This window comes from Hypanus sabinus, chromosome 6, assembly GCF_030144855.1.
Source record: "Hypanus sabinus isolate sHypSab1 chromosome 6, sHypSab1.hap1, whole genome shotgun sequence".
Classification (NCBI taxonomy): domain Eukaryota; kingdom Metazoa; phylum Chordata; class Chondrichthyes; order Myliobatiformes; family Dasyatidae; genus Hypanus; species Hypanus sabinus.
This window is the reverse complement of record NC_082711.1, coordinates 147,344,586-147,368,595: the sequence shown is the minus strand read 5'-3', so window position 1 is coordinate 147,368,595 and position 24,010 is coordinate 147,344,586. Positions and strand designations below refer to the sequence as shown.

Below are 24,010 nucleotides of genomic sequence, written 5' to 3'. Positions count from 1 at the left end.
TCAGGGCAAGTAAATGCAGTGTGTTTTGTAAACAGCAAATCAGACAGCAGAAAGAGTTTGGTGGTAGAGGCCACAACAACATAAAATGGTATATGGGGGTGTTGCTTTGACCAGATATCACTGAGCTTCTAGACATCACTGGGCTTGCACTTATGCAGGCACAATGATGTGCTGGAAGGTGGCAGATTTTGTCCCCACAAGGATTGCATGATGCTCAGTTCAGTTGCTACCACAGTCAATGAGAATAAGGTGAAGTAGGCTTATCCCTTCTGTTAGTTCCCTCACTTTTTTCTGTCACAGCTATGTCCTTTGGGATGAAGGTAGTTTATTGAGTGTTCCCTTCAGATTTGTGATACCATCGGTGTCTTTGAAAGGACAATTCTGCTTCATGTTAAATTAATTTGAAGCTGAGCAGCAGCAGATTGAAGGGCACCTGGTTCTTTGGAAGGCCAGCCTTCAACTTTTAAAGCATTAATGAATGAAGGAGAGGTGTATACAATGTTGAATGGAGAGACTGTAAAGCTTAGATTAATGAGGCTTGAGGTTCCATAAAGTTCTTTACTCTGTCTGTTGCTTTGTGTAATATATACAGTTGGCCCTCCTTATCTGCAAATTCTGCATGCGTGAATTCAACCAACCACAAATCGCGAAAACCCGTAAGTGCTCTTCCAGCACTTCTTATTTGAGCATGTACAGACTTTTTTTTCTTGTCATTATTCCCTAAACAATGCAGTATAACAACTATTTTACATAGCATTTACGTTGTATTAGGTATTATAAGTAATCTAGAGATGATTTAAAGTATACGGGAGGATGTGTATGGGAAGTAATTGTTTGCCAGTGTTTATGTTGATCTTTGTTGCAGTGCAGTGTTGCACATTAATAAGCAGGCTGAACAATTTCCCATCTTTCTTGTAAATTAACTTTTTTCCAACAGAAAAATTGTGAGTTAAATGCAATAGTTTATGAATGAGGTAATGACACAGCCCTAAATGACAGCAGTGTGCATTGAAATTTGGTCTTTGAGAGGCCATCAATTAAGATTGTGGATTGCAGCTGTAAAATGGATAATTTCTCTGGATTGCCAAATTGATGATACTACATAGCCCCTAACTCTGGAGTCAAAGGCTTTTCTATGATTAAAAAAAAGTATTGCATAATAAAACCAGAATCAATAGATTTTTGGCATATTAGTGGAATCAAAATATTGAGGCAGAACAGGAGAATGATACTAAGATGGAAGACCAACCATAATGTCAGAGCAGGCACAGAGTGCTGTTTGGCTTATTCCTCCTCCTGTTTGTTTTCTATTATGCTTACTGGTGGAAATATATTACATCAACATGCATTTTTCTTGTGGCATCTCTTGTGTTGCTATTATTGATTTGGAGCCACATCAGTGGAAGTTATAATGTGAATGGTGACATGTGAGATTAAGTGTTTGGCACGGACTAGGAGGACCGAGATGGCCTGTTTCCGTGCTGTGATTGTTATGTGGTTATATGTTATATGGATGATACAGATATCCTTGTGATCTTCCAATGAGGTGATTATGCAGTCAAAAAGCGCCTGTGCTTGTAAAGGGGTGTTTTCATGAGGCCCTCTTTCCGTCCTTCTAGCAAAACAAAGAGTTGATTACTGCCAGTCCATAATCAGCTCATTATTCTAGAGGTGAACTGCTAAAAGTGGCTATGCCTGCCTTTTCTTGCCAGTCTCTCCATGTCAAAGGACTATACTATTCCCGACCCTGGCATTGAAGTTACTGGAGGATCAGTTTGTCTCCCAAGGCTACGTTTTCATGGTCAGAGGAGAAGTCCTCTTTGACCCTTTCTGTAACTTTCAGGGTCAGGAGTAAATGTAAATCTCTTGACCCTTGACAACAGCAAAGGCAGTATATGTTGTACCTAACTTACAAATAAATCAGACTTACATACAGGTCCAGATAGATCTACAGTCTGACTGTTGAAACTATAATCAGAGTCAAAATTTAGTGTACCTACTCTTATCGATTAGCAAATAAATCTGACTGAGGTGTCATGATGATTGTTGTTGTTCTGTATGGTGTTACGAATTCCTGTAACTGGATCACTTACCAGCAAAGATAGAGAGGTCCGTTGAAGTCTGATGGTACTATTTTTAAAAGTACTTATTGATAAAGAGCACAAAAAGATTAATGCAAACATACAGATAATATACGTTGTCAATACTAAATCTAAGCGCGGGTATAATAATAACCGATAAGAAATAACTATCATTGTCTAGGGGTTACTGTATTGTCCGATGGAAAGATAAGTCACTATCAGTTCGTTCAAGCTGCAGCGTTGTTGGGTTTAAAAGTGATGCGGTTTAAACTTGCCCAAGTCTTTTATGATGTCAATCTGTTGAGTCAGGGGAGCAGGTTTCCCCGTTGTTAGCTAAAAAGCCGTTTTCTGTGGTTCCAGCCACCGATTCCAGCCACAGAATCGAACGCACATGGCTTCCTTCAGATGACTTCCTGCTGTTACGTGGACGCTTAACGTTTCTTCTGGTGCGTCTGAGGGGCTGTTCCCCAGACCCTCTTTTATCCTGACTCGCAGGGTCTCAGATGTCAATCAGGTTGAGATGATGCAATCTCTCCACCAACCTCCCCCTTGGTTCATTGCCTGGGGCTTCGATGCATCGCACAGGATGCAATACACAAGGCCTGCTCCAAGAGACAATAGCTGGTATCAATGGGTCCGCCTCTCGGAGGCCAGGACACTTTCCACTCTTTGTGAATTCTGCATGTCTTTCTCTCATTTCCTGGGTCTCCTGAAAGGGCTCAATAGTGATATTGCGATTCTCACAAAGGAGGGGGCTACCCCGCACCCTTCGGCCCCTCAGAGCTGTGGTACATTCATAACAATGGCAAGGGCTGGGAGTGGCAGACGCAAGTCTGTTCGGACCCACTGGAGTTGGACATGACGATAAATAGCACCAGAAGATAAATGTTTCAGCGATGGGCTTTTTTTTATAACAGGTTTAGTGTATTTTTGTGAAGTATTAATACTGCTTCCTAGCATCATGCTGGCTCATGTACATTTAAATTAACTCAACTGTGTATTATTGTGTTGCAGAGAAGCTGCAATTTTAATATTTATTTGGATTTAATCACTACTCAGTATCTCTGGCACATGGATTACAGTGTGCCCTTTACATCATAGCAGCTCCCAGTGTTGAAGTCCCAAGATGTGTCATTCAGTCACCAGCTTTGTCTTGATCTATTTTGGGTAGTGCTCAGCTTGTGTAATTTTTTTCTCTAAGAAGCACAAGTCTACTTTTGATTTTTTTTCCAAGCAATGCGCATAAGGTTAAATGAGTATGTGTATGGCAATAATACAAGCCATATCATTAAAAGGCTAAAGGTGTAGTGACTAAATACACCTCTTGTACAGGATATAGGTTTGTAACGTATCTTTATGTTGGTTCAGAGTAAATGATCTTCTGAACTTTGTTTAGGAAGTACAAATGTCCTTAGTAACTCAAGTCAAGAGAAGATGAAATCAACTAGTGCCTCTTCTGATCCAATATCCATTTCTGAAAGTTATTGATTCTGACCATTTAGATAACATTATCATAAAAATAATCAGATTGTTTGGTAACTCAAGAGGTGATACTTTATTGCCTTCTTACTAGTTCTCTGGAGATACTGGAGTCTTGTACAGTGCCTGGAAAAAATATTCAGCCTCCACAACTATTTTCACATTTTACTGTTTCATTTTCTAAATTTAAAACAGGATTTTGAGCTAATCTACAAAACATGGTGCATCATATCAAATCAAAAGAAAAATTCCAAAACCTGTCAACAATTCACTAAAAATTAAAAAATCTAAATTGTGAGGCTGAAAAATGGATTCATCCCTTTGTAATTGTGCTAACTTTTTCCAGTGGCAGTATATTAACTGACCAGCCCACCCAATTTGTTGATGTAGATTATTGCAGGTTCACCTGTTTTCAATGAATTCATAAGAAAACTGTAAATATTCCCTCTGTATAAGGTCCAACAGTATGGTAGATTTTCAGCAGACAAAACCAAAATGAAGATAAAAGAGCATTCAAGGCAAGTCAGGGAAACGATAATAGAGAAACACAAATCTGGGCAAGGGTGCAAGACCATTTCAAAGGCACAGAACACACCTTGGAGCTCAGTGCAGTCCATCGTGAAAAAGTGGAAAAGATATGAAACCACAGCCACACTGCCTTGGTCAGCCCTCCTCTCTAACTTAGTCACCGGAGAGAAATAGTAAGAGAGGCTACTATGACAGTCACAATCACTCTGATTGAGCTGCAGAAGTCAGCAGCTGCAAATGGAGCTGAAGTTCATGGCTCCACCATCTCTAAAACCTTGCACAAAATGAGTATTTATGGAAGGGTGGCAAGGAAGAACCCCGGCTAAAAAAAGTATATCCTTGCCCATAAAGACTTTGCAAAGCGTCACTTAGAAGATAATGTAAAGATGTGGAAGAAGGTCTTGTAGTTGGATGAGACTAAAGTGGAACTTCCTGACCTCAACATTAAGCAGTACATGTGGTGTAAATCAGCCATTTAACACCATTCTAACTGTAAAGTATAGAGGAGATAGTCTCGTGCTATGGGGCTGCTTTTAGCAGTTGGGGTTGGAAATATGGTCAGGATTGATAGGAAGATGAATGTTGTTAAACACAAAGTGTTTCTGGGTAAAAACCTCCTACTCTCTGCCAAAAAGCTTAAACTGGGGAGGATGTTAGTATTTCAGCAGGATAACGACCCAAAGCACACTGGCAGAGCAACCATGGAGTAGCTTCAAATGAAGAAAATTGATGTCCCTGAGTGGCCCAGTCAGAGTCCTGACTTTAACCTGATCAAACATAGAAAAACTACAGCACAATACAGGCCCTTCGGCCCACAATGCTATGCTGAACATGTACTTACTTTAGAAATTACCAAGGGTTACCCATAGCCCTCTATTTTTCTAAGCTCCATGTACCCATCCAGGAGTCTCTTAAAATACCCTATCGTATCCGCCTCCACCACCGTTGCTGGCAACCCATTCCACGCACTCACCACTCTCTGTGTAAAAAAACTTAACCCTGACATCTCCTCCATACCTACTCCCAAGCACCTTAAGACTGTGCCCTCTCGTGTTAGCCATTTCAGCCCTGGGAAAAAGCCTCTGACTGTCCACACGATCAATGCCTCTCATCATCTTATATACCTCAATCAGGTCATCTCTTACCCTGCATTGCCCCAAGGAAAAAAGGCCAAGTTCACTCAACCTATTCTCATAAGGCATGCTCCACAATCCAGGCAATGTCCTTGTAATTCTCCTCTGCACCTTTTCTATAGTTTCCACATCCTTCCTGCAGTGAGGTGACCAGAACTGAGTTTCAGTACTCCAAGTGGGGTCTGACCAGAGTCCTAAAAAGCTGTAACAATACCTCTCGGCTCTTAAACTCAATCCCATGGTTGATGAAGGCCAATGCATCGTATGCCTTCTTAACCACACAGTCAACCTACGCAGCAGTTTTAAGTTTCCTATGGGCTCAGACCCTGATCCTCCACACTGCCAAGAGTCTTACCATTAATACTATATTCTACCATCATATTTGTTCATCCAAATGTTCATAAATCTTAAATTAGTAACTTACCAAAGTAAGTAAAACTCACTGGTCTATAATTTCCTGGACTATCTCTACTTCCTTGAATAAGAAAACAACATCTGCAACATTCCAATCTTCTGGAACCTCTCCTGTCCCCATTAATGATGCAAAGATCACTGCCAGAGGCTCAGCAATCTCCTCCCTCGTCTCCCACAGTAGCCTGGGGTACATCCTGTCCCGTCCTGTCCTAGAGACTTATCCAACTAATGCTTTCCAAAAGCTCCAGCACATCCTCTTTCTTAATGTCTATATGCTCAAGCTTTTCAATCTGCTGTAAGTCATCCCTACAATCGCCAAGATCCTTTTCCGTAGTGAGTACTGAAGCAAAGTATTCATTAAGTACCTCAGCTATCTCCTCTTGTTCCATACACACTTTTCCACTGTCACACTTGATTGGTCCTATTATCTCATGTCTTATCCTCTTGCTCTTCACATGTAGAATGCCCTGGGGTTTTCTTTCATCCTGCTCGCCAAGGCTTTCTCATGGTCTCTTCTGGATCTCCTAATTTAATTCTTAAGCTCCTTCCTGCTAGCCTTATAATCTTCTAGATTTCTATCATTACTTAGTTTTTTGAACCTTTCATAAGCTTTTCTTTTTGACTAGATTTTCAACAGCTTCTGTACACCACAATTCTTGCACTATACTATCCTTTCCCTATCTCATTGGAACGTACCTATGCAGAACGCCACGCAAATATCCCCTGAACATTTGCCAGATTTCTGTCATACACTTCCCTGAGAACATCTGTTCCAAATATATGCTTCCAAATTCCTTCTTGATAGCTTCATTATTTCCCCTTACTCCAGTTAAAGGCTTTCCTAACTTGTCTCTTCCTATCCCTCTCCAATGCTATGGTAAAGGAGATAGAACTGTGATCACTATCTTCAAAGTGCTCTCCCACTGAGAGACCTGACACCCGACCAGGTTCATATCCAAATACCAGATCAAGTACAGACTCTGCTTTTGTAGGCTTATCCACATATTGTGTCAGGAAACCTTCCTGAATACACCTAACAAACTCCACCCCATCTAAACCCCTTGCTCTAGGCAGATGCCAATCAATATTTGGGAAATTAAAATCTCCCACCATGAGAACCCTGTTATTATTACACCTTTATAGAATCTGTCTCCCTATCTGCTCCTTAATGTCCCTGTTACTATTGGGTGATCTATAAAAAACACCCAGTAGAGTTATTGACCCCTTCCTGTTTCTAACTTCCACCCACAGAGAATCAGTAGATAATCTCTCCATGTCTTCCTCTTTTTCTGCAGCCGTGACACTATCTCTGATCAGCAGTGTCACACACCCACCTCTTTTGCCTCCCTCCTTGTCCTTTCTGAAAAATCTAAAGCCTGGCACTAGAAGTAACCATTCCTGCCCCTGAGCCATCCAAGTCTCTGTAATGGCCACAACATTGTAGCTCCAAGTACTGATCCACGCTCTGAGCTCATCCGCTTTGTTCATGATGCTTCTTGCATTAAAATAGACACATCTCAAACCATCGGTCTGAGCGTATCCCTTCTCTATCCTCCCTCTCGCACTGTCTCCAAGCTTTCTCTATTTGTGAGCCAACCACCCTTACCTCCATCTCTTCAGGTCGTTTCCCACCCACCAACAATTCTATTTAAACTCTTCCCCAATAGTCAGGATATTGGTCCCCCTCGGATTCAAGTGCATTCCTTCCTTTTTGTAGGACCCAGAACGTCTGTCCAAAAGAGGTCCCAATGATCCAGAATGTACCAATGTGTACCACGACCTCTAGCTGTTCACTTTCCCACTGCAGGATATCATGGACACGATCAGAAACATCCCAGGCCCTGGCACCTGGGAGGCAAACTACCATCTGTGTTTCTTTCCTGCGTCCACAAAATTTCCTGCCTGACCCCCTAACTATAGAGTCCCCTATTACTGCTGTCTTTTTCCTTTCCCTATCCTTTTGAGCCACAGGGCCAGACACTGTGCCAGAGGCGTGGCCATTGTTGCTTCCCCCGGGTAGGCTGTCACCCCCCCCAATAGTACTCAAACAGGAGTACTTACTGTTAAGGGAGACAGCCAGAGGGGTACTCTCCAGTATCTGACTCCTGCCCTTCCTTCTCCTGATTGTTACCCATTTATCTGTCTCCTGAGGCCCAGGTGTGACTACTTGCCTATAGCTCCTGTAGCTCCTATAGCTTGCCTATATATCGAGCTGCATTTCCAGTTCCCTAACTTGGCCCCTGAGGAGCTGCAGCTAGACACACTTGGTGCAGATGTGGTCATCTGGGAGGCTGAGAGTCTCTTGGACTTCCCACATCTGACACCCAGGACAGAACACCGGCCTCACAGACATTCTTCCTCTTTCTATTCCTCACAAGTTACTTACCTCACCTCAACCCGTTATCGCTGATTCCTGAATGAGCTAAAACCCTACCACTCTGCCTCAGATCACTCCAATTGATGACCGTTCCGCTAGGTGTGTCATCCTTTTGTGCTTGAACCTTCCTGCTGTTTAACTCATGATTGGTGCTCTGGTTATGGCCATTGATAGGCCACGTACAATGGACAAATACTCTTGAAGCTTGCTTTTAAATAACTGTCACCAGCCTGCGAGAAATCCCTCTTGGTAAAGCTCTGTTGACACTACTGATAGGCCATGAACATTTTTGGCAAGACCTCAAGATTGCTGTTCACTGTCATTTACTAACTAACCTGGCACAGCTTGAGCAATTTTGCAAGAAGGGGGGGGGGGCAAATCTTGCTCCATCATGTCATGCAAAGCTAATACAGACTTGCCCCAAAAGACTACTGGTTGTAATAGCTGTGAGAGGTGGTTCACTTAAGTATCAAACAAAGGGGGATGAATACTTTTGAAATGCTGATATTTCACTTTTTGAATTTTTAGATTCTCATGCTGAACTTTTTTCGGTTTTTTGGCCTCTACTGTGGAAAAGGAGCATGTGATTCACAAATAAAAATTCTCAGTTAAATTCATTAAAATCTCTAGTTGTAGTACTCATTTATGTGAACAAAGGGTTGGGGACTGAATACTTTTTTAATGCACTGTATTTTAGTGTGCACCAGTTTTTTAGAGTACAGTCAGACCTCTTTATCCGTGGGTTCCACATGCGCAGATTCAACCAACCGCGTATTGGCAAAACCTGGAAGTTCTCTCTCCAGCACGTTGTTTGAGCATGTACAGACTTTTTTTCTTGTCATTATTCCCTAAACAATGCAGTATAACAACTATTTACAATGCATTTACATTGTATTAGGTATTATAAGTAATCTAGAGATGATTTAAAGTATACGTGAGGATGAATGAAGATTACAATAGCTCAGGATCCAAAATAAAATGGATGTTCTCTTACTAAGTAAGTCAGATTTATGAACATTTGGAACTTACCAAAGTTCCATGTAAGTACAAAAATCTTGCTAATGATATCATTTAGCGTCAGTTAGTCAGACGTTTGTCTTACAAACACACACACACACACACACACACACACACACATATATATTTTACCTTTCTATGCATATAGAACACTTAAGAAATGTATGTATTTCAATAATTAAACCACTGCGTTGCTCAGTAATAATTGTAGCTTTCATTGGGGCAGGGCCTTTCAAATGCTCCATTATTCTCACTTTATCCTTTAAATTGTTCCAATCATTGACCGATGTAGCCCAACGCTTTTCCAATGACCCATGGCATTTCACCTCTTTCCGGTCGCTTTATTATTTCCACTTTATCTTCAATTGTGATCGTGAACAGAAACACTGCAGATTTTGAGCCCTGCTGGATCCTAAAGTCCACCGCACTGTGACAGGTTAAATAAGGGACTTGAGCATCATTGTTTTTTGGTATCCACGGTGGGGGGGGGGGGGGGGGGCGGTCCTAAAACCAATCCCATGTGGATAAGGAGGGCCGACTGTAATTTCTTCCAGTTTCTACTGAGGTATATTCATTTGAGAATTCTAGTAATAAATTGGTTGTAGAAATAGATGTTGCACAGAGATGCAAAGATCTGAACCAAAACATTAAGGAGTGAGCACAAGGGATTCTGCAGATGTTGGAAATCCACAGCAACACAAAACGCTAAGTAAATCAGCAGGCGACGCAGTATCTGTGAAGAGTTTTGGGTTGAGACTCTTCATCAGTCATGTTAAAGAAGAATCTGAAGACAGTGAGCAGGACTGTGTGAAATGAGATGTCACAAGCAAACAGATCAGAGGAATGCAGATGCTGGGAGTTTCTGGCACTGGCAAAAGTTACATTAATTGGGAGGATCCACATGGTAGGAGAACTTGGCAAGAAGAACAAGTGTTTAAAACATGAGAATTTAGTTAACTATGAGTGAACACAGGCAATGGAGTATTGCTGTTACAGGTATTGATGTGTATAAAATCAGGTACCATGAAATTTGTTAAGTTTAAATTTATAAAAGATGAAAGATGTGAGGCTGTCCAAAAGAATGCTGGAGTAATTGGGTCTTTAAATGATATTGTGATGAGTTTCACCGCCAAAGAGAATGAGCAGAAATTGGTGCAGTCATTGTTATGCAGGTTATTTTGTTTTAGTGACAAGATTGAATGAGACACTGATTGTGCAAAGAGCCTAGTTCAGAATGAAACAATTCTTCAAAAGGTAGTAGAATTATTAGCATTTGTAGTATAGATGAACTGTTATGGTTTAATTCTTCGCATAATGTATTTAGAGAGGGTAATGATACATCAAAAGTTTGAGATTAGAAAGCTGATTGTCTGATTGTTGCAAATTAAAGTAGAAAATTGCAGGAGAGATTGGGAGTATTTAGAATGGCAGTGGTGGAGAGAGTAGTCTGGTCTGATAGCCTGTTGACTACATAGGTTTATATATTCTCAGCTGGAGAACATGGCAGCTTCTGGTGACTCTAGAAGCAACAAGTCTGCATGGTGCACCCACAAACCAAATTTCAATTAAAATCAGACTGATAAATGCATTCAATTATGAAATTTGTGCCAGTGACGCAAATCATTTAATACTTACCTATCTTCATTATGCAACCAATTCCACCATGGTACATGGAGCTTAGAAAAATAGGGGGCTATGGGTAACCCTAGGTAATTTCTAAAGTATGGCACAGAATTGTGGGCCAAAGGGCCTGTATTGTGCTGTAGGTTTTCTAGTTTCTATTTCAGTGTCTTTTAACTATAGTATTTATCTCTATATTCAGGTAAACTCTCCTGTCCTGGCCAAGGGCTCCAGTTTGGAACACTACAAGAAAGCCTTTGCCAGGCAGCGTGCCAAAGATCTCTCTGAACATGCTGATGTCATCCTTGCCAAAGATAAGGAGATAGAAGAGTTAAGGCAAGAATGTTGTGACCTTCATGCAAAACTGGGACCATCAAAGGTAAACAGAAATCTTTTTGTTTTGGAATGTCACTTATTCATGATAAAAACTTTTCAGCTGCATTGAAGGCGAAATCATCTTCAGTCATATTTTTAATAAACAAGCGACAAATGCCAGGTACATTAGTTATTTTTGAAAAAGAAGAACATGATTCACCTCTTTGCTTTAAAAGTATAATAAACACAATGATGGTATTCAATGTTGAAGGAAAGACAATATGAAACATTTTAACCAAACAGTAAAGTGCTGAAGCATTTCGGGTGAAAAAAAATTGATATTTCAATCTCATTTTATTATTATTTGATGTGGAGAAAATAGGGATTTAGGAATAATGTCCCAATACCATGTGCACAGAAGAAAGTCGCAAGGATATATCGTGTAAGTTAAAAATAACAGAAAATTAAAATTAAAATTTTGAAGTTTTGATAGCTTTTAAAGTTTCTGAGTTTTTCTTGAAATTGTATGCTGTCCTGTTCTTTCTGGGTTTTTTTTTCAAGCAGCCGCATCTTTCCTTTGAAAAAGTATACTGCAGGAGGAACTTACCAGGTCTGATAGCATCTGTGGAGGCAAAGAGATAATCAGTGTGTCAGGTTGAGACTTTAGCTGAGGGCTTAGTGAGGACTGCCAGTACAAAGAGATGAGATGGTTGGAGGAGATGGGAGTTGGTACATAATCGATGGAATCTGGTGGGGCTGAAGATGATGGACAGATGCAGCCAAATTGGGGAGGGAATTTTAAGGGTAGCCTGAGAGAGAAAAAAACTCATGTGGGTAGTTTGATGGGCAGATAGAGTATGGTGGGGAGGATGGTACGTCCTGGTGGAGATGCAAAACATGAATAAAGGGAGAGAGACCCTGGATGAATTGGTGGGAATAGGAAAGGACCATGGGGTGTGGGTTATCTGAAATTGGAAAATTCAGTGTTTGTGTCAATGGACTAAGCTTGTAAGAACAATAGTACAATAGGCGGATTGTACCTCTGGGCACATCATGGGAAGAAACAGCTCCCTGGAAAAGGATATCTTGCTCAACAAGGTGGAAGGACAACAGAAAAGAGGAAAGATGCCAATCAGATGAATGGACACAATAAGGGTAGCTATGAAAGCAGTGTTATCAACAATGCGTCGCCTTTGCAAGGATCGAAACTCATTTGGGGCAACTATCCATAGGCTGACCATGAGTCACCGATGACTCAATGGCACTTAACAACAACAGCAGCAGCTTATCTCATATTCCTTTTGGGTAGTCTGCTACCCAACGGTATGAACATTAACATGCAGAATTTCTGTAAATCCAGTGGAAATCACACTCTGCTGTTCACACTCCTGTAGTCTGTCTCGAAGTTTTCTCACTTTGTTCACCTTTATCATTTCCGTGGATCCTTTCCCCCATCCTTACCTAAATTAGTTTCTTGCCTCATCTGACCCACTGACTTCCTCTAGCAGTTTGTTTAAAGCTCCAAATCCCAGCATCTAGTGTCTATTGTCAACATAATTTCTTCATGTTTTCCACAGTGTAATGATCAGTGTTTATAAATTGCCCTCTGCTGGGCAGTGGCATTATTGCAGAAAGGCACTCAAAGGGCACAAAGTAATGACGTACAATTTGTTAAATAGTTAAGTGCTTGCGTTCCACCAGCATTTTCGCCTATCTCACTTTATTTTACACTACTAGAATATTCTTATTTGTTCAACATGTATCTACTGAAACACTCAATAAATGCCATTTGCCTCAAATGTTGCAAAAATAAATTGTCACATTCAAATCATTGCAAATCTAGAAGTTTTTCCTGAATTCTGTATCAGATTATTGAATTCCATATTTCTGAATTTTATATTAGCTGGTCCTGTACATCAGCAACACCGATGTCTATTTGACAAAGTGGAAAAATGCCCAAATATGTCCTGTTAATAAAAAGGACAAATTCAATCTAGCTAGACCAAAAGACGTGGGAGTAGAATTGAGGCCATTTGGCCCAACGAGTCGGCTCCACCATTTAATCATGGCTGATCCTTTTCTTTCCTCTCTCAGCCTCACTCCCCACCTTCTCCCCATAAGTTTTGATGCCGTGTCCAATCAGGAATTGATCAAGCTCTGGCTTAAGTCACCCAACGACCTGACCTCCACAGCTGCCTGTGCAAATAAATTTCACAAATTCGCCACGCTCTGGCTAAAGAAATTTCTCTGCATCTCTGTTTTGAATGGATGCCCCTTTGTCCTAAGGCTGTGCCCTCTTGTCCTAGGCTCCCCCACCATGAAAAACATCCTCTCCACATCTACTCTGTCTAGGCCTTTCAACATTTGAAAGATTTCAATGAGATCTCCCCTCTTCTTTTTAAATTCCAGCGAGTGTAGATCCAGAGCCGTCAAGCAGTCCTCATATGATAACCTTTCATTCCCAGAATCATCCTTGTGAACCTCCTCTGAACCCACTCCAATGCCAGCACATCTTTTCTTAGATGTGGAACCCAAAACTGTTCATAATACTCAAGGTGAGGCCTCACCAGTGTCTTATAAGGCCTTAGCATCACTTCCCTGCTCTTGTAATGTAACCCTCTTGAAATGAATGCTAACATTGAATTTTCCTTCCTCACCTTTGACTCTACTGCAACATAACCTTTAGGGTGTTCTGCACAAGGACTCCCAAGTCCCTTTGCATCTCAGACTTTTGGATTTTCTCCCCATCTAGAAAATGGTCTGCACATTTATTTCTACTACTGAAGAGCATGACCATGCATTTCTAACATTGTATTTCATTTATCACTTTCTTGCCCATTCTCTGAGTCTGTCTAAGCCCTTCTGCAGCCTACCTGTTTCCTCCACACTGCCTGTTCCTCCACCAATCTTCGTATCATCTACAAAATTAGCAAAAAAGCCATTTATTCCATCACCTACATTATTGACATACAGCATAAAAATAGCAGTCCCACCACCGACTCCTACGGAATACCACTAGTCACTGGCAGCCAACCAGAAAAGGATCGTTTTATTCCCACTTGCTGCCTCCTGCCAATCAGCCAATAGCTTTCCTGAAATACCATGGATTCTTAACCTGCTATGGAACCTCTTGTGTGCTATTATGTTAAAGTCCTTCTGAAAGTCCAAGTATATAACATCTACTGTGTCCCCTTTATCTATCCTACTTGTAATCTCCTCAAATAATTCCAACAGGTTCATCAGGCATGATTTTCCCGTAAGGAAAAGTTGCTGACTTTGCCCTATCTTGCCCTGTTTCAGCACGTACTCCATAACCTCATTCTTAACAATTAACTCCAAGATCTTCCTAGCCACTGAGGTCAGGCTGATTAGTTTGTAATTCCTTTCTGCTGCCTTCCTCCTTTCCTAAAGAGTGGAGTGACATTTGCAATTTTCCAGTCCTCTGGCAACATGTCAGAGTCCAATGATTTTTGAAAGATCATTCCTAATGCCTCCACATTCTCTACTATTACCTCTTTCATAACCCTAGGGTGCAGTTCATCTGGTCTGAGTGACTTATGTACCCTTAGGTCTGTCAACTTTTTGAGCACCTTGTAACTGCATTTCTCTTCCCTTGCACCTTTCAACATCTGGCACATTGCTTCATGCAGCGTATTCCACAGTGAAGACTGATACAAAATACTCATTTAGTTCATCTGCCATCTCCTTGTCCCTTGTTAATATTTCTCCGGCCTCATTTTCTAGCGGTCCTATATCCACTCTCATTCTCTTTTATTTTTTACATACTTGAAAAAGCTTTTACTATTCACCTTGATATTGTTTGTTAGCTTCTTTTCATATTTCATCTTTTCCCTCCTAATGCTTCTTTTGGTTGCTCTTTGAAGGTTTATAAATGCTTCACAATCCTGTCTTGCCAATAATTTTTGTGTTGTATGCCCTTTCTTTTGTTTTTATATTATCTTTGACTTCCTTTGTCAGTCACGGTTGTACTATTTTGCCATTTGAATATTTCTTTGTTTCTGGAATACATCTATCCTGCATCTTCCTCATTTTTCCTGAAACTCACACCATTGCTACTCCGTTGTCATCCCTGACAGCAGCTCCTTCCAATTTACTTTGGCTATTTCCTCTCTCATACCACTGTAATTTCCTTTACTCCACTGAAATACTGTTACATCAGACTTTATGTTCTCCCTATCAAATTTCAAGTTGAACTCAATCATATTGTGATCACTGCCTCCTAAGGGTTCTTTTACCTTAAGCTCCCTAATCACCTCTGGTTCATTCCGTAACATGCAATCCAATATAGTTGATCCCCAAACAGGCTCAACAACAAACTGCTCTAAAAAGCCACCTTGTAGGCATTCAACAAACTCACTCTCTTGAGATCTATTACCAACCTTATTTTTCCAGTTAGCCTGCATATTGAAATCTCCCATCACTATCATAACATTGCTCTTTTGATACACTTCTTCTATTTCCCATTGTAATCTGTGGTCCACATCCCAGCTGCTGTTGGAAGGCTTGTACTGTCTATAACTGCCATCATGGTCCTTTTACCTTTGTAGTGTCTTAATTCAACCCACAAGGATTCAACATCTTCCAATCCTATGTCACATCTTTCTACAGATTTCATACCATTCTTAACCAGAAGAGGCAGACCACCCCCTCTGCCTACCTTCCTATACCTTTGATACAATGTGCGACCATGGACATTGAGCTCCCAACTACAACCATCCTTCAGCCACAGTTCAGTTATGACTGCAACATCATGCCTGACAATCTGTACCAGTGCAATAAGAACATCCATCTTATTTCTTATACTCTGTGTATTGAGATATAACACTTTGAGTACTGTATTTGCTATCATTTTTGATTCTGCATCCCTAATGCACTGATATTCACCCTGCTAGCTGCAATTTTGTCCTATCCCCTGCCTGCCCTTCCTGACAGTCTGACTGCATGCTATCTTTTTTTAACCATCCATCCTATTCCAAGTCCCTTCACTCGTTTTCCCTCTCCCCTGCCAAGTTCGTTTAAACTCTCCCCAACAGCTCTAACAACCAGCCCTCGAGAATATTGGACCCTATTGGGTTCAGGTTCAACCTGTCAACTTTTGAATCTGTCATACCTCCCCAGAAGAAGTTCCCCATCACTCCCACTTCCCTCTTCCTCCTCTTGCACAACATCCAAGAATACACAACATCCATTTACCACTCTAGGTACAAAAAAGAGAGAGGGTAAAAATAGGGAGTCTTAACAGAAGCTTACCCAGAGCCAGAGCCTCTTTCACCTGAATCCTCCTTTGACCCAAAGCCTGACACTCATACTCTCGCCACTGGCCTACTCCCAACAATGGCTGCTCCGCTTGTCCCTTCTGTACTTCTAATCAAGCATCGCTGATCTGCAAAAGAACCTCATCACTGTGGCCTGCTCCTGCCACTGATTGGACTACTGGAATAAGCCTGAACGCCCATGAAGCTCTCCTTTTAAACAAGCACCACTGACCTGCGAGAAACCTCGTCACTGTGGCCTGCACCTGCTGCTGATTGGGCCGCTAGCTAATTACCATCCAGCCTGTCTGCTCTGTCATCAACGACGTAACAGAGGCTGTTATTGTCAATAATGTTAAAGGGCATTCACCTTCCATAATCTACTCACAGATCTCCAGTTTACATTTTCCTGGGTTTAAATGGCTCCTGACCTTTTTAAAATCTTCTTTATCATGTAGAAGGACATGGGCTGTGACCAGTGGTATGCTGCAAGGATCAGTGCTGGGTCTTCTGTCTCAGATTTTTTGGATTAGTATGTAGGTGGCATGATTAGAAAATTGGTAATGCAGTAGACAGTGAAGAAAGTTAACTAAGGTGACAACAGGTTATATATCAAATAGGAAAGTGGGCAAGGGAATGACAGATGACATTTACCCTAGATAATTGTGATGGTGAATTTTGGAAGGTTCAATCAGGCAGGACAGGGTCCTGGCAAGTGTTGGAACAAAGTGACCTTGAGGAGCAGGTATATAGTTTCCTGAAAGTGACAACATAATGTCAGTAGACAATGTAGTGACAAGGGCATATGGGAGCTTGTCATCATGTGCTAAGACTTTGAGTGCAAGATTTGGGATGTCATGTTAGAAAAAGGGTATAAAATAGATTCACAAGGATTGAAGGGTTTCGGCCCCAAATGTCAACTGCTTTTTTCTATAGAAGCTGCCTGGCCTGCTTAGTTTCTCCAGAAATGTTTTGCTCAGATTTCCAGCATCTGCAGATTTTCTCTTGTTTTCCAAGAATGTTGCTTGGATAGGAGGCTTGAGTTATAAGGAGTTTGGATAACTTGGTCTCTTCCCAAGAGTAAAGAAAGGGTCATGTAATAGAAGTATATAAAATTAGGGGAGATATGGAAATAATAGATAGCCAGAGCACCCCTGCTGCTCTTAGAGGTTTTCCTTGGTGGATGTGTCAAAAACCAGAGAGCATTGACTTAAGGTGAGAGGAAGGAATTTTAGTGGGGATCTAAGGGGTATTTTTTCCCACACAGAGTAGTTGGAATAAGACCATATGACATACAGTAGGAGCAGAATTAGGCCATTCGGCCCAGTGATTCTGCTCGGCTGTTCAATCAGGGCTGATTTATTTTCACTGTTAACCCCATTCTCCAGCCTTTTCTCTATAAACCTTGAATATCCTTACTAATTTTTTTATTTAGCAATACAGTGTGATGTATGCCCCCTGGCCCTTTGAGCCATGCCACACTGGTAATCTCCAACAAACCCGATTACCCCTAACCTAATCATAGGACAGTTTACATTGGGCAACTAACTTGCCCAGTACATCTTTCGAATATGGGAGGAAACTGGAGGTCTCCGAAAACCCACGTATTCCACTTAGAAGAGGTTCAGTGACTCCTTACAGACAATGCCAGAATTGTTCTCCTGAACACCCCAAACTATAATAGCATCATGCCTAATCAAGAACCTATCAATCTCCGCTTTAAATGTTCCCAATGACATGGCCTCCACAACCATCAATGAATTGAACAAATTCACCACTGTCTGGCTAAAGAAACTCATCATCTCTGTACTAAAGGGACATCCTTCTGTTCTGAGGATGTGCTCTATGGTACTGGACTCAAGGACTATTGGAAATATCCTCTCCACACCCTCTTTTCCTGGCCTTTTTAATATTCAGTGGGTTTATCCACCCCTCATATCCTAAATTCGAGTGAATACAGGCCCAGAAGCATCAAATACTTCTCGTACATTAACCCTTTCATTCCATAAAACCATAAGACATAGGAGCCATCTGGTCCATTGAGTCAGCTTCACCATTCAATCATGAGTGCTCAGTGGTTGCAGTGTGCACTAGCTCCAAAATGCTCAGTAGTTACTCACCCAGGTTGCCTGAACCTGTGGTCTCCATTACCAAGAAAAGTAAGTGCTATAGACTCAAAGTTCAAAATAAATTTATTATCAAAGTACAAATATGTCACCATGTGCAATCCTGAGTTTCATTTTCTTGGGGGAATTCACAGTAAGTACAAGAAACACAATAGAATCAGTAAATGATCACACCCAACAGAATGGACAAACAACCTATGTTGAGGGATAGATATAAAAAGGAATAATAATAATAATAAATAAGCAATAAATATCTAGTACAATACAAATACTTTATTGTCACCAAACAATTGATACTAGAGCGTACAATCATCACAGTGATAGTGATATTTGTTTCTGCGCTTCACACTCCCTGAAGTACGAATCGAAATACATGAAATGAAGAGTCCTTGAAAGTGAATCTGTATGTGGTGGGAACAGTGCATTGATAGGATGAGTGAAGTTATCCCCTCTGGTTCAAGAGCCTGATGGCTGAGGGAAAATAACTGTTCCTGAAACTGCTGGCATGGGTTGTGAGGCTCCTGTAGTTTTTTCCTGATGGTGGCAGCAAGAAGAGAACATGGTTTGGGCGATGTGGGTCCTTGATGGATGCTGCTTTCATGAGACAGCGCTCTGCGTAATGTATTAGGTGGCAGGGAGGTCTTTACTTGTGATGGACTGAACTGTACCTACTACTTTTTGTAGGATTTTCCTTTCAAGGGCACTGGTGTTTCCATAATAGGCCATGATGTCCATGTACCCTCCACCATACATCTATAGACGTTAGTCAGAGTTTCAGATTTCATGACAATCTTGGAAAACTCCGAAAGAAGTGGAGGTGCTGCCGTGCTTTCTTTGTAATTACACTTACATGCTGGGCCTAGGACAAATCCTCCGAAATAATAAGAGTAAGTAATAAGAATAATAATAAATAATAATAAAAATAGTAATTGAGGAATTTAAAGTTACTGACCCTCTCTACCTCTGATTCAACAATGAGGACTGGCTCAAGGAACTCTGGTTTCCTTTATTTGAAGTCAATGATCACTGCCCTGGTCTTGATGACTTTGAGTAAGAGGTTGCTGTTATAGGATCACTCAGCCAAACTTTCAGTCTCCTTCCTATATGCTGATTCGTCACCACCTTTGATTTTGATGTCATTGGTGTCACCAGCAAACTTAATTGAATTGAATTGACTTTGTTTCTTACATCCTTTACAGACATGAGGGGTAAAAATGTGCAATGTGCAATCACAGTAATTTACAATAATTTATAATAAATAGAACAGTCAAGGTAACATAGAAATACACTCAAATCAGCATGAGTTAATCAGACTGATGGCCTGGTGGAAGAAGCTGTCCCAGAGCCTGTTGGTCCTGACTAATATGCTGTGGTACCATTTCACGGATGGTAGCAGCTGGAATAGATTGTGGTTGGGGTGGCTTGGGTCCCCAATAATCCTTCTCTGTAAATGTCTTCTCTAATCCTTCTCTATAAATCTCTCTGTGAATGTCCTGAATAGGGGGAAGTTCACAACTACAGACACACTGGGCCGTCCACACCACGCTCTGCAGAATCCTGCAGTTAAGGGAGGTACAGTTTCCACACCAGGCAGCAAGGCAGATAGTCAGGATGCTCTCAATAGTGCCTCTGTAGAAAGTTTTTAGGATTTGAGGGCCCATACCAAACTTTCTCAACTGTCTGAGGTGAAAGAGGCACTGTTGTGCATTTTTCACCACACAGCTAGTGTGTACAGACCTTGTGAGGTAGGTGCCGAGGAACTTAAAGCTGTTTACCCTCTCAACCCCAGATCCATTGATGTCAATAAGGGTTAGCCTGTCTCCATTCCTCCTGTAGTCCACAACTAGCTCCTTAGATTTTGCAACATTGAGTGAGAGGTTATTTTCTTGATACCATTGTGTCAGGGAGATGACTTCTTCCCTGTAGGCCACATCATTATTGCTTGAGATTCAGGTAATCAATGTAGTATTGTCAGCAAATTTAATTAGCAGATTAGAGATGTGGGTACTGACACAGTCATGGGTATACAGAAAGTAAAGGAGGGGACTTAGTACATAGTCCAGAGGGCTCCTGTGTTGAGAGTAAGAGGGGTGGAAAAGAGGGAAACCACCCTTACCACCTGCCAGCAATCTGGCAGGGTCAAGACTGAGGTCTTTGAGCTTCCTGTCGAGCCTGGATGGAATTATGGTGTTGATTACTGAACTGTAGTCCAAGAACAGCATTCTCACATAAGCATCCTTCTTCTCCAGATATGGAAGGACGGTATGTAGAGCAGTGATTATTTTGTCGTCTGTTGATCGGTTGTGTAGGGGGTCCATTTGCAAGCTGCAAATGTAATCCTTGGCCAGCCTCTCACAGCATTTGCTTATTATTGAGGTGAGTGCGACAGGATGCCAGTCAGTCAGGCATATTACCTTGGTCTTTTTTGGTACAGGGATAATAGTGGATGATTTGAAGCAGGAGGGCACTCTACACTGGGAGAGAGAGAGGTTAAAAATGTCTGTAAACACCTGTCAGTTGTGCTGCGCATATCTGTAGCACTTGCTTTGGGATGCCGTCCGGTCCCGCAGCCTTGTGACTGTCTACTCGTTGGAAACATCTGCGTGCCTCAGCGGTGGCAAGGTTGCAGGTTGTAGCGGTGGCTTTCCTTGGAGGCTCAGAGTTAGTGACATTGAACCAAGCGTAAAAGCAGTTGAGGTTATCTGGGAGAGAGGCCGCAATGTTGGTGCCACCACAATGTTTGGCTTTGAAGTCTGTGATGGTATGCATCCCTCACCAAAAGTCACATGTGCTATTCGTTGTGAATCTCGACTCAATCTTGTCCCTGTATTGTTTCACGGCCTTGATAGCTTTGCACAGATTGTAGCTGCTTTTCTTGAGCTCCAGCTGATTGCCAGTATGTAGATTGCCTCTATGCTGTGCAGTAAGTGCTGCTTGCATGGAACTATTGATCCAGGGTTTCTGGTCTGGGAAGACCCTTACCGACTTCAGGGGGACAACATCATCGATGCACTTCTGGATGAAGCACGTGACTCCATCTGTGAACTCAGAGACATCCTCATCATGGAAGACATTCCATTCAGTGTCCTTGAAGCAGTCCTGCAGCATGAAGGCCAATTGGTCGGACCAACAGTGGATGGTTTTAACTATGCTTGCGTCTTGTTTCAGCTTCTGCCTATATGTAAGCAAAAGCAGGATTGAAGAGTGATTTGATTTTCCAAAAGTTGGGCGAAGGGAAAACTTTGGAGAGACTTTTGTCAGTGATGCTCAATTAAAGTCACCGGCAACAATGAAGGCAGCCTCTGGGTGTGCAGTCTCCAGTGTGTTGATGGTCTTGTCCAGTTCCTTGAGAACCAGGTCAGTATCAGCCTGCAGCGGAATGTACACCGCTGTGATGATTACAGCCATGAATTCCCTAAGCAGCCAGGGTCTGCACACCAGTACTGGGTATTGCAGGTCTGGGGAACAAAAAGATTTGAGGGCATGTACATTCTGGCGGTCGCACCAAGGATTATTGTCCATGAAGCATACCCCTCCTCCTTTACTCTCCCTGAAGAGGTTTTTTGACCTGTTCACTTGGAACAGGGAGAACCCAGAGGGCTGGTATCTCCTCCGTCAGCCAGGTCCCATGAAGCACAAAATGTTACATTCCTTTGTTTCTCACTGGTAGGAGATTCTGGCTCTCAGTTCACACAGCTTGTTATCCAGGGACTGAATGTTAGCCAGGTGTATCCTGGGGAGGTGTGACGTTGGAGCTGTGCTTCGCCTCACAGTCAAAAATATAAAGTGAGTAGGGCAGGGAGCTGAACACACAGCCTTGTGGTGCACCTGTGCTGATGGATATTGTGGAGAAGATGTTGTTTGCCAATCCAAACTGACTGGGGTTTGCAAGTGATGAAATCGAATATCCAATTGCACAAGGAGATATTGAGGCCAAGGTCTTGAAACTTATTGATTAGCTTTGAGGGGATAATAGTACTGAATGCCAAGCTGTAGTGCAAAAAGAGCATCCTGATATATGCACCTTTGCTGTTGAGATGTTCCAGGGTTGAGTGAAGAGCCAGTGAAATGGCATTTGTGTGTTCCTGTTGTGCCATTAGGCAAAATGCAGCAGATCCAAGTTGATTCTCAGGCAGGAGTTGATATATTTAATCACCAAACTCTCAAAGCACTTCATCGCAATGGACTTAAGTGCTACAGGTCGATGGTCTTCGAGGCAGATTACCATGTTCTTCTTAGGCACTGGTGTAATGCTTGAAGCAGTTGAGTACCTCAGAGTGCCGAAGCGAGAGGTTAAAGATATCAGTGAACACTCCAGCCATTTGATTAGGATAGATCTTTTGTACAAACATACTTGGCCATGTACCCCATCTGGGCCAGATGCTTTCTGTTGGTTCACCCTCCTGAAGGATGCGCTCACATCAGACTCAGACCAAATTCACAGGGTCTTCAGGGACTGTGGGAGTTTATGAAGATTCCTCTATGTTTGACAGTCAAAGCAGGCATAAAGGCATTGAGCTCATCAGGGAGCGAAGTCTTGTTGTCACCTCTGTTGCTTGGTTTCACTTTATAAGAAGTGATTGCATTCAAGCCCTGCTGCAGCTGTTGTGCATATGATTCAGTGATTCAAGTTTCATGTGGAATTGCCACTCCTCGCAAGAGATGGCTTTCTAGAGATTGTGTCTGGACCTCTTGTATGTTACTTGATCCAGACCTGAAAGTTCTGCCAGCACTTTGTGTTTGTTATTTATTTCCAGCATCTGCAGATTCACTCGTGTTGCCTCTGAATGCCACTGATGTGGCCCTCAGCAGATTGTGGATTTCAAGATTCATCCAAGGTTTCTGGATTGGGAAAACACTGAATAATTTTGTGGGGACACACTCATCTATGATTGTTTTTATAAAGTCCAGGACAACCATGATGTATTCATTCATATCCTTTTTGTCCTTGAACATGGCACAGTCCACTGACTCAAAGTAATCCTCTGCTTCCTGCAACTGTCCTTACCTCTGGAGCCTTGCTCTTTATCCTCTACTTGTGTGCAGGTAGGAGAAGGGCAGGCAAGTGATCAGATTAACAGAAATGTGGTCTAGGCCTGGAATGGTAGGAATTCTTTATCATGATATAGCAGTAGTCAAGAGTGTTGGGACCCTGGTGCTGCAGATTAAATGTTGACAATAACTGGGCAGAGATTTCTTCAAACAAGCCTGAGTAAAGTCCCTAACTATAATTTGAAATGCATCAAAGTGGGCTATTTTTGTTTCATGATGGCAGCATTCAATATCTTGAGTGCCTGAGACTAGCTTTTGGCAGTAAGTAAGTTGCGGTTAGGATCATGGAGGAGAGCTCTCTTGGTAAGTAGAATCATAGGACTTAATCGTTAGATATACCAGGCCAGAACAACAAGAGTATGGCAAAATGGCCACGTCCAAACACCATACTGCCAAGTCCGAGCTCCACAAGCAGGAACAGTATCCGGTTTCTGTCCGTGTCACACATCACTGCGACTCAGAAATATAATGCCAGTCATTTTCATAGCTGGATTTAAATCCATGAACAATCTACTCAAAGGTCCTGTGGAGATACCTTCATTAAAACAATGGCCATGATCCACTACCTTCTCAGTGGCAATGAAGGCTGAGCACC

General features: G+C 41.9%; 1 protein-coding gene across 6 annotated transcripts in view; it reads left to right on the top strand.

Annotated features, from left to right (window-relative positions):
• LOC132395942 (peripheral-type benzodiazepine receptor-associated protein 1) overlaps nt 1-24,010 on the top strand; it is a 312,337-nt gene that overhangs the window by 165,091 nt on the left and 123,236 nt on the right. For all 6 annotated transcript variants that reach the window (XR_009512792.1, XM_059973163.1, XM_059973159.1 and 3 more), the window contains exon 5: nt 10,852-11,028. Coding sequence is in view for 5 of the 6 variants with exons in the window: in XM_059973163.1 (XP_059829146.1) it covers nt 10,852-11,028 (177 nt within the window). In the remaining variant the exon portion in view is untranslated. The remainder of the gene's footprint in view (nt 1-10,851; nt 11,029-24,010) is intronic.